The sequence below is a fragment of the Benincasa hispida genome, chromosome 10 (assembly GCF_009727055.1).
Source record: "Benincasa hispida cultivar B227 chromosome 10, ASM972705v1, whole genome shotgun sequence".
NCBI classification, from domain to species: domain Eukaryota; kingdom Viridiplantae; phylum Streptophyta; class Magnoliopsida; order Cucurbitales; family Cucurbitaceae; genus Benincasa; species Benincasa hispida.
The window spans coordinates 38,745,106-38,759,848 of record NC_052358.1 but is presented as its reverse complement, the minus strand read 5'-3'; the positions used below and the strand labels follow the sequence as shown (position 1 = coordinate 38,759,848).

Genomic DNA, 14,743 nt, shown 5'->3' with positions numbered 1-14,743 from the left:
GATTGAGGAATAAAAGGTACTCAATTTGATTGTGATTAAATATTACATGAGATCCATTACCTTTACCGTTATCGTTACCGTTATAGATATTATTACTGTAATACTATGAAAATTATAAATTTTTCACATTTATTGTTATCTTTATCATTACCGTTACAGTTAAACAATAATAATAACGATAACAGTAATAGTTAAATGTGACATTCATAATTCCAGATAAATACAATTAAAAGCAATCCAACTATGTTTACGATCCAAACCTATTACAATTCATCTATCAACGAAATCTCATTTCGATTACACCAATTTGTATTACGATTTGATAAACGCGGTCTTAGTCTTAGTTTTGGTAATAATATTGCTTCCTTTTTTCCAGCTCAACTTAGTGGTCAAACAAAGCTTGGCACGTGACAAACATTTTCAATTCATTTTTTTTTTCATGGCTTGCTCGGTTTGCAGAACATTAGTGTAATTTAACTAGTAATGAAGTATTGTTATAATAATAAAAGCTAGTAATTAATATGAATAATTAAATATTGGTCACTATCCCTAATATGGAACTAATTAGACTAACCATTTGATACTGGTTGAGACTTGAGAGTCAATTACACAAACTTTAAAGCCCTTTTATGAGCGCTTTCAATGAGGTGTCCAATTGTTGAAGGTCCACAAAATTACAATAAACTGGTAGTTAATTAAGTGGCATTTTTGTAAAATGCGCATTTAGAATTGAACTACCACACATCATCCATAGTATTAAATTTTCGTCGACATGTCGATATTTCAATTCATGTTTCCACGTTTTCATGAGATTGATATCGACATGAAAGATAAATCAATATTTCCATTATATCATGGAAAAATCCAAGAAATACTAATTAAACAAGAAAATATCACTAATGTAAATATAATATAAACAATAGATCTGTTAACTTGTTTTAAAAAAAACGTTTGTTTACTAATTTAAATTTATTTTTTAATCGTTTATAACTTTTCATGAAATATCCATCACATTCGAAATTTTATCGATATTTTCATCGAAATTTATGTAAAATTAAGATTTTGATATTTTCGTAAATATCAATATTTTAAACCTTCCATCTTGCCAATACATACCACAAAATATTCCAAATAATTTAAATAAAATTTCATCCACTGACAATTTCGTTTTTAGTTTTTTTAGATTTGTGTTTGTTTTCTCTCTATTTATGGTTTATAGTTTTTATTTTTTTAAAAAAAAAACACTTGAATTTCTACTAAAATTCTAAAAATCATTATAATGTTGGGAATTTGCAAGAATAGAACAAATATATATATTATAAGATTTGTAAATTTAGTAATGCCTTTTTGAAATTTACAAATATGGAAAAAAAAAGTTTAGATCTGATTTTCGTTTTTTATTATTTCAATTTTACTCTTTTTGGTGTATTGATATATGTATATTAATAGTATATCCGATATACTTTATGTTTGGTGTATCATTTGATTCATATAATCTATATGTAGTATATAGTTAACTGATATACTTTATATCTAGTTGATTGGGGAGTTATAAAATTGATATACCAAATTTACCATTCATCATACTAAATTTATCCATCAATAAAGTGCTCATGTACTTATTATTCATGGATTTAATTGGGATATTAATTCATTTTTTTTCGAGTATTAATGTTCTAGTATATCATTATCAACTTATTATAATGGTTTAATTCATCTTATTAGTAATCATTCTGAATGTATGTTGATAAACTAAATTGTTGATACACCAATGTTGCACTTGAAATTTAATTTTGAATGAGTGATTATCTACAATGTTATACTTGAAATTTAATTCAGAATGATTGAATTGATATACCGTTGATACACCAATGTTAAACTTGAAGTTGTTTTATAATGAGTGCTAATGTACTATCGATACACCAATGATATACTTGAAATGGATTTTTAATGGCGACCAATATATTATTTATATACTACTGTTAAATTTTAAATGAGTTTCGAATCAGTGTCGATAAACTACCGATACACTGATGTAATATTCAGTATTACATTTTAAACGAATGATGATATACTATTGATACACAAATGATATACTTGAAACTCTTTTTGAATTAGTATTGATATAAAATTAAAATACCAAATATTATACTTTAAAGTATATCATTTTAAATGATATACTTCACATTTGGTTTATCAACAATATCATTGATATGTTTTTCTTTCTCCCTAAATCTAGTTTGTCAATCAATCACAATGAACAAAATTTGAAATACATACATTATAGAATTGACATATCAAATTGAATATAACTTACATGCCATTAAAATCATATTAAAATTTTGAAAATAGAATAAATTAACTGATAGGCTTTATATTTGTCATATAAGTCGACATAATTAGTGTAATTAAAATATATAATAATAATCAAACTAAAAAGAATGAAAATATCATAAAACTAATATCAAAACCTAAATCAGGCCATTGAAATTGAACTAATAAAATAAAAATATTTGCATATCAAAATGAAACAAAAAACAAACACAACTTCCACCGTGATACAAAATCATGGAATATCAGTTGCATAAAATGATTTACTTTAAATAAAGTGGCTGATTGATATAATAAAATATAAAATGTATCTGCTGACTGATATCTGAAAATATAAAATATATCAGATATACCTGCGGATGCACAAACAAGGGTAAAATTGGAACAATAAACAAACTGAAAATCAAGTTTTAATTTTTTGCTATGTCTGTAATTTTAGAAAATCGTTGCTAAATTTGTAAATAACCTTATACTTTTTGCTACCCATTGCGATGCTCCTCTAATTTTTATTGTTTAAGAAAAACATGCTTGAATTTTTAGTCAAATTCTAAAAACCGTAATAAATTTATGAAAATTATGCCACGTTTGATAACTTTTTTTTTTTTTTTTTTTGAAGATTATGCTTGTAACGTTGCACTTTACTCCTAAGTTTCTATATTTTGTAATCTACTTTCTACTAAGCGCTTTATTTGTGAGTGGTCCATTAGGCATTGAAAGATGAGTATATCTAGGTTGGATTATCGTCCTTGCTCTAGGTACAAGGTTGTTGTGTCACATTTTGTGTATGGAGTTAGACTTAGTTGATATCATTTCTTGTTCTCAACGAGTCATCCATTTGACCTGTGTTAGACTAAGAATTTGGTTGAAAGCCTCTTTAGAGACCGCTCATATAGTTTGGGTGTTGCTAATTTTGCCCATTGTAAGCTTTCATGTAATTTTGTTGCTCACTCTCTAACGTAGGATGCGATTGTTCATTTTTGGTCTAAGGCTTCTACTTCTGTGTAGGTTGCCAGAGAGGTCCATTCCAACTCTATTTATGTACCCTAATGGAGTGTCCTATGCTTTTAATGGGAACCTTATAATTTGTAGTTAGTTGGTGGTTGATGAAGTAATTTTTCCAAAAAAGAAAAAATAAACTAATTTTTGAAAACTGAAAAAAAAAAGTTTTTATTTTTAAAATTTGACTTGGAATTCCCATGTTTTTTTTTTAACAAACATAAAATTTAAAAAAAAACCGACGAAATTGTTATCAAATAGAATATTGGTTATTTTAATTTTCAAAACTTGATTTCGACTTCCAAAACATCAATGAACGTGAATAAAAAAATATAGAAATTTAGTAATGGGAATAGTGTTTTTAAGGTTAATCTTCAAAATGAAAACTAAAAACTATATGAAGCAAAACAAAGTAGAAACCAAAGGCTCTTGAGAGTGGGTATACACCAAAGTCAGATCTAGAGGGAGAGGGTTAGGTTTTGTATTCTTTTTTTTCTGTTTTTGGAAAGGTCACTCTTAGTTGTAAGAGTATGACATGACAATGATTTCTCTTCATTCCTCTTATTGATTGAGCTCATTAAGAAGAAGTATATATTCCTATACTTGTGCATCCAATCTTAACCATCAGAGTAGTGAAAAATTCAAAATTATTCTTTTACTTTTTCCAAAAAAAAGAGAGCTCATTGTAGTTGGACATATACACAATTGGTAAGGAGTGATGGAGTATGCTTACAAAGAACTAACTTTTCTTCTTTTTAGAAGTGAGAAAAAAAAAACTAACTACAATGAAGAATTTTAGAAGGTGTTTGGTGCCTATAATGGATCCATATTTAGGATTCCAATTATAATAGTCGGTGTTCTAACTATTATAATCTACTATTTTAACTACTTTAGTATTTTCTACCTATTTTCTCTTTGTTATTGAATTTATTATTTTCCACTCAAATTAAAATAGTTTATACCTAAAATAAAAAATATTATATTGTTTCGCGAACACAAAAGTTTGTAATCCACGTACGATTATAATAACCATTATTTTGAACGTATGATGTTTGAAGACTACTAGTGGTGTATCTCCACCTTATTTCAAAGCTACCCTTCAAAATCTCAATGGTTGGATTGGATTTGCATCCACCATTTCTCCCACCTACCCCTCTATTCTTCCTATTTATTCATCATCCCCTTTTTCTCTCTCTGCAAAACCAACTCCCAACTTAAAAATTTAATCAAGAGAGAGAAACTGATACATTGCCTTCGTTACGACACGTCGTCCCTTTAACAACCATGATTTCCGTGGCCTCGTTATGCGAAGCTCAACAACCCAATGTTTCCTCCGAACTCTCCTCCTCTCCGCCGCCCGCGATGGCGCCAACCCATATCTTCCGATCGAAATTACCGGACATTACAATCCCCGACCATCTCCCTCTTCACAGTTACTGCTTTCAGAAACTCTCTGAAGTCAAAGACCTCCCCTGTTTGATCGTCGGCTCCACCGGAAAATCCTATTCCTACTCCGAAACCCATCTCTTCTCCCGGAAAGCCGCCGCCACTTTCTCTAAACTTGGAGTTAAGAAAGGCGACGTCATTATGATTCTCCTCCAGAATTCTCCTGAATTTATTTTCTCTTTTATGGGTTCCTCCATGCTCGGCACCGTCGCCACCACCGCCAATCCGTACTACACGGCGGCGGAGATTTCCAAGCAGTTGATGGCCTCCGGTGCCAAATTTGTTGTTACTTACTCCCAATGTGTCGCCAAGCTCCGAGAATCCGGCGAAGATCTCACCATTGTCACCGTCGATGACCCGCCGGAGAATTGTCTGAGCTTCTCGATGGTTTACGACGCTGATGAGAACGACGTCCCCTTTGTTGAGATTGACACGAACGATGCCGTTTCGTTGCCGTTCTCCTCCGGTACGACCGGGCTCCCGAAGGGTGTGATTTTGACTCATAAGAACATGGTGTCGAGTGTGGCTCAGCAGGTTCTAAGAAAAATTCGCTGAATTCAAAAGCTTATTAAATATTTAATCATATATTTATAGACCCAAAATTAACTTAGTTCAAAGATTAGCAAAGGCTCAACAAATAATTACCATATTAAAAAGATACCATTGGACTTATTTTCAAAGGATTAAATTTACTTGGTCGTTTTTAAAAGTCATATTTAATCACGTAAGTTTAATCTTAGATTTTAACTGTATTTTTCGTACTGTAAAACTTAAGTGTGAATGATTAAAAACATTTTCTTTAGTGATTTCAATAGTTTTAGATTTACCCCAAACATGTAATGTGATAACAATATAATGTAATGAGAAGAAAACGGGTAGTTATTGTAAATTTGATTATCTATTCATATGGTAAATATGCAGGTGGATGGAGAAAACCCGAACTTATATTTAAGAAGAAACGACATCGTTTTATGCGTGCTACCAATGTTTCACATATTCTCATTGAGCAGCATAGTTTTGGTATCAATTAGGTCAGGGGCAGCGCTGCTTTTGATGGAAAAATTCGAGATCGAGTCATTGTTACGACTAATAGAGAAGCACGGCGTGACGGTGGCAACGGTGGTGCCGCCACTTGTGGTGGCACTAGTGAAGAACCCGAGGGCAGCGGATTTCGACCTGAGCTCAATTAGAATGGTGCTTTCAGGAGCGGCGCCGCTGCGAAAGGAGCTGGAGGAGGCTCTCATGCAGAGGCTTCCTCAAGCCATTTTTGGTCAGGTATGGTAATGAAATGAAAATGGTTATAAAGTTTGGCGTGTTTGTTGTGAAAATTTCATGCCTTTTTTCTAAGTAAAAGGCCTTTTTTAAGTGTTATAGATCTAGCATGTGAGAGTAATTAAAAGCTGGTTTTATTTAGCAACTTTTTTTTTTTTAAACAAAAATGTTTTTTAAGTCTCTTAATTTTGAGTTTACTTTTTCATTTGATGTTGGTTTTCTTTTCTTTTTTTTTTCATTCTATTTTTTAAAAAAAAAATAATTATTGGATATATATATTTGAAAACTTAAAATGATTTTTACTACAACTTAAAATCATCTTCAACTTAGTTTAACTTTTAAACTTTTTACACATGTCTAGTCTTGAAAAACCCTAATTTTATTTAAAAGGTTTTGGATAAATATTTCAAGTTTCATTTTTTTTTGGTTATATATTTATATATTCAACAATGATTTATCAAAATTTTCTAATAAATATTTACTTAGTTTAAATATTAATTATCAATACATTTAATTATATTTATAAATTTGTCTACTAAGTCATTAAACTTTCCATCTCGTGTCTAATGATTTATTTAAATATTGATTAACTATAATCATAAAAAATATTATTTAAATCATATATTATAAACTTATCAATAAAAATCACTTACTAAATTATATATTCATAGTTTTACTTTTATCTAATATTTTGTTCTAAAATATTATGTCGCATGGCTAGTCAATAGTCACCATAGTATGGGCTTGAAAATATTAATAAAAGGTCTAAGAGTAAAGTATTAGTTTTTTTTTTTTTTTTTTAAGTACGAATAGGAATAGGGATTTGAATCTTAGACCTTTTGGTACTCAATACTTATAGATGTCAGTTCAATTATATTTTTATTGTTAAGTATTAGTTGATATAATAGAAAATAATGTTGATTCATAAAATATTATCGAAATTTGATCATTCATAACACAACATGACATAATAAATAGGGTTATGGGATGACGGAAGCGGGTCCTGTGCTGAGCATGTGCTCGGCTTTTGCAAAGGAGCCACCGATGCCAACAAAATCAGGGTCATGCGGCAGAGTAGTGAGAAACTCAGACCTTAAAGTTATTGACCCACAAACTGGTGCCTCCCTCAGTTATAATCAATCAGGAGAAATTTGTCTTCGAGGTCCTCAAGTTATGAAAGGTTCTCTTTTTTCTTTATTTTTTGTCTTTTCATTTTTCCGTTGCAAATATCGCAATTATGACCTAAATATTAATTAGTATAGTAAAATACAAAAGAATTTGTTAATATGGTAAAATTTAAATAACAGTTCTCACAGAATATAATAGTCCATTGTTACGTTCGGTTAATAATAGAATTGACTATTCTTGCAATATTTTAAAAATATTGGTATACACATCAGAATTAATCTGAAAAGTGGTACTTATTGGCTATTGCAATTACCCTTCCCCTTTTCATTAAATTAAATATCATAATGTTTGAAACTCATTTCCTACCCATTTTAAAAGTTGGGCAAATTGATAAAACCACACTTGAAGTATTGTGAAAATTACAGTTACACACTTTAAACTTTCAATCCTAAAAATTAGGAGTGTTAAAAAAAAGCTCGACAACTCGAACAATCTATACTATTCAACTCAAATTATAAGAATTGGGTTGGGTTAGTTTTGTTCTTGGGTTGGGTTGAATTGAAATTTTTTTATTTTTATTGGTCGGGTTGGGTCTCAGCTTGACTAAATAAAAATTTGATTTGACTCAACCCAACCTGAATTACATATTTTCTTTTAAGGGTTGGGTTGCGTTGCCTTGGGTTGGAGACTTTATCCAGGTCTTTTGGGTTGCCAATCCAATCGATCTGAAAATTTTGGTTGGTCCAAAAAACACTTTCAACCCATCCCAATCCAATCCGTGTACAACCTAGTAAAAATCAAATCTTTAAACTTCTACAAGTTTTAAATTGAACTCTCAAACTTCCAATAGTTGTAGAAATTGGACCCCAAGTGAGAAAATTTGATCCCTCAAACTTATACAATTATATAAATTTGAGGGTTCAATTTAACATTTGTATAAGTTTGAGGACTCAACTTTTACAATTGAAAGTTTGAGGGTGTAATTGCAACTACCATCCTACCTTAGGAGTGGTTTTTACAATATGCTCTTAAACTTTCAATTTTATTTCCATTTTTAAATATAATTTGAAATTCTTTTGAAGTTATTTTCTCTTTTAACATATAATAACATGTTATAATTCAACTTTGGTATGGTTTCATCAATGGTATTATACCGAATTCTCTTTTTTAATTAGGTGCAGGTAAGAAATAATGAAATAGGTATAATTATTCGTATAAATATGTAAGTCTCCTCCCCTTAAATTAATATAATAATTTTATAATAAAAAGTTACTATTTTTTTTTCTCTTCCCCAAAAAATTAGAACCTAAATTTTATCCTTTTTAATTAGTGAAAATTTTTGGGACTTATTTCTAAAATAACTTAGTTTGATTGGTTACACATCAATAGTACGTTAAATTAAAGAAGTTTAATTGAAGTAGCATCACAATTTGTTAAAATAAATGTCATGAATTAAGATGTTAGAAATTTGAATCTATCAACACAAAAATGAAAACATTTAGAATTGCTAGAAATCAAGTAGCGTTAGGGAAAAAAAAAAGGGGCAAAAAATTATGTATATTCATCTGCAACTATCTTTTAGCATTTTTTTGTTTTTTTTTTAAAAAGTTAAAATTCAACCATTTTTGAAGCTGTTTAATTATGAAATTGAAAAGTTACAGTAAATGGAATTTAATTTTGGTGCTAAAGTGACATGACTGTAGGATATTTGAATGACCCGGTGTCCACGTCACTGACAGTTGACGTGGAGGGTTGGCTTCATACGGGTGACATTGGTTACATTGACGATGAAGATGAAATTTTTATTGTTGATAGAGTGAAAGAGATTATTAAATTTAAAGGTTTCCAGGTACACCTCACTTTTACCCTTTATATTACTTCATTCCCAAATTATTAATATTTATATATTATGTTTTAATCTTTTTCATTCTTATATTTAATTGTTATTTACTCAACTTAAAATACCAGTCGAACTTAATAATTTCTTTTGAAAAAAAAAATAGAAAAATTATTTTAAATGAAAAAACTGTTGAAAATAATTACAAATAATAGTCAATCGACTGTCATAGATCGCGATATACTATATCATGATAGATAGACTGTAAAAGACCGCAATAAACCATTATTTATATCTATCACAACATAGATTTATCTATTACGGTCTATCTGCGATAGACAACATGTCACAGATAGTAGCTTATCACCATCTATTACAGATATACAGTGAAATTTTGCTATATTTGTCAATATTTTAGTTCATTTTTCTATATTTCAAAACAGTCCAAAAAATATGTTCATTAACCTCAATTTTGTGTATAGTTTCTATTTGGGCTCTATAAATCTTAACATGTTATATTTCGATGCCTAACTTTGACTTTAATTTTTACGTACTTTCTTTTTCTTTTTCTTAAAAAAAATCATTTGATATTTAAATTTGAATTTTGAGTTTAGTTTTCATTTGGTTTTCAATTTTTAATATTATACCTTTTTACCCTGATTTTCATTATTTGAACTTTCATCTTTGATGTTAATTTTAATTAATAAATTTAAAATAATTGTGAAGTTAAAAATTGAATTTAATCATAATAATGATGAAAATATAGTGGAAATTATTAGAGTTAGTTAATCTAAGCTTTATTAGTTATTCCTAGTTACTTTTTAATTCTTTTGTAGCCATGGCTATATATATGCCATCTTTACGCATAATAAGTTAACGCAACTAGTTTATTATCTCAAGTCTTAATTAATCTATTTTAATCTATTTTAATTATTTAACATACATTAATATGTAATGATAATGGTCAATAGTGAGTACTTATGAAAAAATAGGGTCAAAAGTATTGTTTTTTTTTTTATCTAATTTGAATTGTATATAATTTAATGCTCCAAAACTTATTTTTAATTGATTTTTCAACCTCATACAAATTTAGAGAAAAGGTGTTTGTGTCATAGGTTAAAATCATTGTATTTTTTTAATTGGTTTAAATGAAAAAGTTGTTGGATGTATATTCAAATATAACAAAATGTCACTACGTATCGGTGATAGATCGACATCTATCACTTTAGACACTATTAGACAAGGTCAGTGATAGACATTGATAGATTGACATCTATCACTTAGACACTGTTAAACAAGGTCAGTGATAGATGTAGATATCTATTAGTTTAAGTGCTTATCGTGGAAACACATTGACATTTTATTATATTTGTAAACAAGTTGACTCATTTTTCTATATTTAGAAATAATTTTTTTATTTGGTGCCAATCAAAAAGTAATTTTTATCAAAAAGTATAGACAAATTAACCAACAAGACTTCCTAACAACTCTAGTTAGGAGTGTATTATTCGTTCAATTTTGTGTAATTAATTGAGAAATTGGGTTTGAGTTTTTTTTTTTTTTTCTTTTTTGCCAAATTAAATTGGTATTAATGACTATAAATTATGATATTTGACAGGTGGCACCAGCAGAGTTAGAAACTCTTCTCGTAACCCATCCATCTATTGTCGATGCCGCTGTTGTCCCGTAAGTACACAATTTATGAATGTGTTTTGAATGCATTTTTAAGTCTTTAATTTTAAAATAAGTCATTAAAAAAAATTGGAGTGTTTGGCAACCATTTATAATATTTTTTTTAAAGTGTATTTTCAATAATTTTTGTTAAAAGTATTTAAATAAAAATGAATTTTTTAAAAAACACATTTTTCTCAAGTCAATCCAAACGGGCCTTAAATCTCGTTGGTTTTACAGGATCATTTAAATTAAATTACAATTTTATTTTTAGTTCTTCTACCAAAAATATTGTTTATTAGGAATTGTTGCAAATATAGTATAAAATAATTTGTGGATACATAACAAAGTTTATATCTAGCTCTCGGAGACTATATGACTGATAGAAGTCTATTTGTGATAGAGAGATAAATTTTGCTATATTTACAATTCTTTGAAGTTGTTGCTATACATTTGATTATTAGCTTTAAAAGTGTTACTTATTACAATTACCTTATTTATTAACCAACTTTATACCTAACAATGACTGTGGTTTAAATTCTCCCTTTTCTATTCTACTTAAAGGGAAAAAAAAGATCTATGTAGCTCAATTTTAGCAAATGTAAAAAATGTGTTTGATTGTTTAATATCTAGAAAAATATTTGTAAAAGTAGAAAATGGAAATTAGAAAATTTAATATTTCGTTTGATAACCATTTCATTTTTTTTATTTAGTTTTTGATAATTAAGTTTATTTCTTATAATGATTTACATATTTATTAAGTACAATGGTTAAATTCTTATCGAAATTTCAAAAAAAAAATAAATTTTGAAAAGCTATTTTTTTAATTTTCAAAATTTGACTTGATTTTTTAAAGTATTGAAAAAAGATATATAATAAATAAAGAAATTTAGAGGTTGATGTATTGTTCTATAGGCTTAATTGTAAAAAAATAATAATAAAAAAAATTAAAATCTCATCTGATAACCATTTCATTTTTCATTTTTGGTTTTTCAAAGTTAAGCTTTTTTTTTTTTTTTTTCATTTCTTACCATGATTTACATATTTTTTTTAAGAGTAATAGTTGAGTTCTCAATCAAATTCAAAAAAATAAAAATAAATTTTTAAAAATTATTATTTTTATTTTTCAAAATCTGGTTTGATTTTTGAACCATTGAAAGTAGATATAATGTTTATAATCTTAATTTTTATAAGTAAAAAATAAAAAATAAAAAATAAAAAACAAAATGATTATTAAATAAAGTCGATATTTTACGAAACAATGATTTTGTTTTTAGTTATACATGTATTTGGACCTTTGAAAGTATCTTGTAATGAAGAGAAAATAAACCGTTTTAAGGAAATTACAGGCAAAATGATGATGTTGCTGGTGAAGTTCCAGTGGCTTTCGTAGTTCCGTCAACTCATAATGAACTTACCGAGGACGCAGTAAAAGAATTCATAGCAAAGCAGGTTTGTGTATATTCTACCTAAATTTAATTTCCATTATAATCACATTAAAATTATATTAGGGGATTTTCAAACATAAATAAGAAAAATTATTTATATAAAATAACAAAATTTTAATTTTCTTTGATAAAGGTCGATAGAAATCTATTAATATTTATTAGTGATAGAAACAGATAGAAGTCTATTAATGATAGGCGTTGATAAAAGTCTATCAGTGTCTATCAATATTTTTTTTTTGTTATTTCTATAAATAATTTGGCATTGTTTCCATCAGCGAAACTTTTTCATAATAAATTCGATTTTAAATTTGTTATAATTATTCATTAATTTTCTAATAGGTCATTAAAAAAAACTTATACTACACATATTCCTTTTTTTTACTCTGATTTTCACATTAAAATTTGGTTTTTTAAAAGTGAAATTAAGCTTGCTTTCTCCTATAATCAATGCATTAGTTTTCTGAAAAAAAAAATATTATTCTTGACTAAATTCTAAAAATAAAAACAAAAACTATTTTTCAAAAAATATGTTTCTTAAACTTCATTTGGTACTTAGTTTTCTTTTTTTTTTCTTAAAAAAAATTATATTTGTTTTCTCCTGAATTTCTTACCAACACTTCTTGAAAAATACCTGAAATCTGCGCAAAGTTTTAAAAACAAAAACTAGTTTATTTTGTTTGGTTTTTAAAAACACTAATTAGAATTGAATAACCAAAAAAAAAAAAAAAAACTGATAGATGAAAACAGTAATTATAGTTTAATTATTTTTTAAAAAATCAAATAATTACCAAAATGAACTTTAATTTTCAAATTTTGGTAGAGTTTTTTAGAACATTGGTTGGAAATAGACAATAAAATATAGAAACTTATAGATAAAACAATGTTTTTTAGCTCAATTTATCAAAAATCAAAATCCAAAAAATGAAATGGTGGTTAGAATCCCGTACTTAAAAGTAAAGAAATTACCCTACTTTTTATAATATAAGTTACTATAAAATTTCAAATGAAATTTTATATTTAAATCTAATTAAAAAAAAATGGTTGTCAAATCGAGTGTTGTTAAATCATATTAAAAGTTCAAACAGAAGTCTGTACAAAGGAATGGCAAAACAGAAGATTTTGAAAAGCAAATACAATGATTTGACATTGGTTATTTTTGTAAATTTGAATGCAAAATCAACAGGTTGTGTTTTACAAGAGATTGCAGAAAGTATATTTTGTGCAGACAATTCCAAAATCTCCGTCTGGAAAGATTTTAAGAAAGGAACTCAAAGCCAAGCTCTCAGTGTCACCAGCATTTTAAAAGCCACAGAGAGAGAGAGAGATGGAGAGAGGCAGAGAGTTATAATTATTGACTTTCATGAATGCTTGTCTATTTGTCTATTCAAGCATCATCTATTTGTGTACTACTTTTGTCAGCTGGTAGAATGTAGAAGTTTTCAATTTATTATTATTTTTGTTGGTCTATAGTAATCATTTTGAATATGAGTTGCATTTAAAACATGGTGTGGTACAACCTTCTATATTAATTTTGTGATTTCAGTCAGAAAGTTGATCTTTACCCTCAGTATTTGAATGTCTTGAATTTATTTGTTGGCACTTCGTCAACTAAGTATAGGATCTGGTTGGCCGATCAGCAAACTGAGGTCTAGGGGCGACGTCCCTGAAACCTATTCAAAATTCGTATTTAGCATATTTATTTATTTGTGTGCTATATAAACTCTCTAACCATAGAGACACCGTTTGTGTAGTCAAAAAACATTCTTTCTAATAATATTGTTTTCCCTCTGTCTCGTGGATGTAGCTAACACATCATTAATGAACCACGTATATCTGTGTGTTAGATTCTTTTACAATTCTTTTATATTATTTAATTGTTGATTACATAACAAACTGGTATCAGAGTCTCGTTAAGGGTTTTCAAAGTTTTGCATTTATTCTACAATTGAAGATGTCTGGCGTGAATGTAAAAATCGACAAATTTATCGTGAGGAACAATTTCGGTTTATGGCAAATCAAGATGTGATCTCTACTAAAGTAGCAGGGGCTGTGGGCACCGCTAACTGGTAAGTCAAAAAAGGCTGTTGTGGATGACGAAGAATGACAGACTCTTGAGGAGAAGGCTCATTCGACGATCATGTTATGTTTGGCTGATGACGTCATCATCGAGGTTACAAATGAAAAAACTGTCGCGGTCTTTGGTTGAAGTTGGAAAGTCTTTACATGATGAAATCTTTAACAAAGAAGTTGTTTATGAAGAAATGTCTGTATCATCTACATATGCAGGATGGTATGTCTCTACCAGACCATCTTGATCAATTAAATAAAATATTATTAGATCTGCGTAACATAGAGGTTAAAGTTGATGATGAGGATGTTGCCCTAATTTTGTTGACGTCTTTGCCCCCGTTGTATGAGACTTTCGTTGACTCGTATATTGGTGGGGAAGAAACTCTGACCTTAGAAGATACAAAGTCCACGTTACTTATGAGAGAGGACCGCCAGAATGCAGAAAGTTCAGGTACAGAAAGTCAAAAATCTAGTTAGCTACTACAGGGAGTAAGGAACATAGGAATTCTGGTAAGTAGAAGTCAAACCAGAATAATAAGTCTTC

The 14,743-nt window shown here is 28.4% G+C and overlaps 1 protein-coding gene across 2 annotated transcripts; it reads left to right on the top strand.

The window, feature by feature from the left end:
- Nucleotides 1-4,500: 4,500 nt before the first annotated feature.
- LOC120088377 (4-coumarate--CoA ligase 3) lies at nucleotides 4,501-13,696 on the top strand. 2 transcript variants are annotated; one of them, XM_039045619.1, is made up of 7 exons: nucleotides 4,501-5,307; nucleotides 5,695-6,048; nucleotides 7,024-7,225; nucleotides 8,913-9,022; nucleotides 10,629-10,696; nucleotides 12,031-12,133; nucleotides 13,313-13,696. In XM_039045619.1, exons 1-7 carry the CDS (start codon nucleotides 4,612-4,614, stop codon nucleotides 13,430-13,432), a joined length of 1,653 nt encoding a protein of 550 aa, XP_038901547.1. In that variant the 5' UTR covers nucleotides 4,501-4,611; the 3' UTR covers nucleotides 13,433-13,696. The 2 variants fall into 2 exon arrangements, with proteins under 2 accessions (XP_038901547.1, XP_038901546.1); XM_039045618.1 differs by having other exon boundaries at nucleotides 4,505-5,307; nucleotides 8,877-9,022; nucleotides 13,313-13,690.
- Nucleotides 13,697-14,743: the final 1,047 nt, after the last annotated feature.

What these genes read in the sequence shown, in the direction of transcription:
- LOC120088377 (XM_039045618.1), top strand. Translation starts at nt 4,612, where the DNA reads ATGATTTCCGTGGCCTCGTTATGCGAAGCTCAACAACCCAATGTTTCC. An exon ending in AGGTCCTCAAGTTATGAAAG is followed by an intron (nt 7,226 to 8,876) that starts GTTCTCTTTTTT and finishes ACATGACTGTAG; the next exon opens with GATATTTGAATGACCCGGTG. An exon ending in AAGAATTCATAGCAAAGCAG is followed by an intron (nt 12,134 to 13,312) that starts GTTTGTGTATAT and finishes CAAAATCAACAG; the next exon opens with GTTGTGTTTTACAAGAGATT.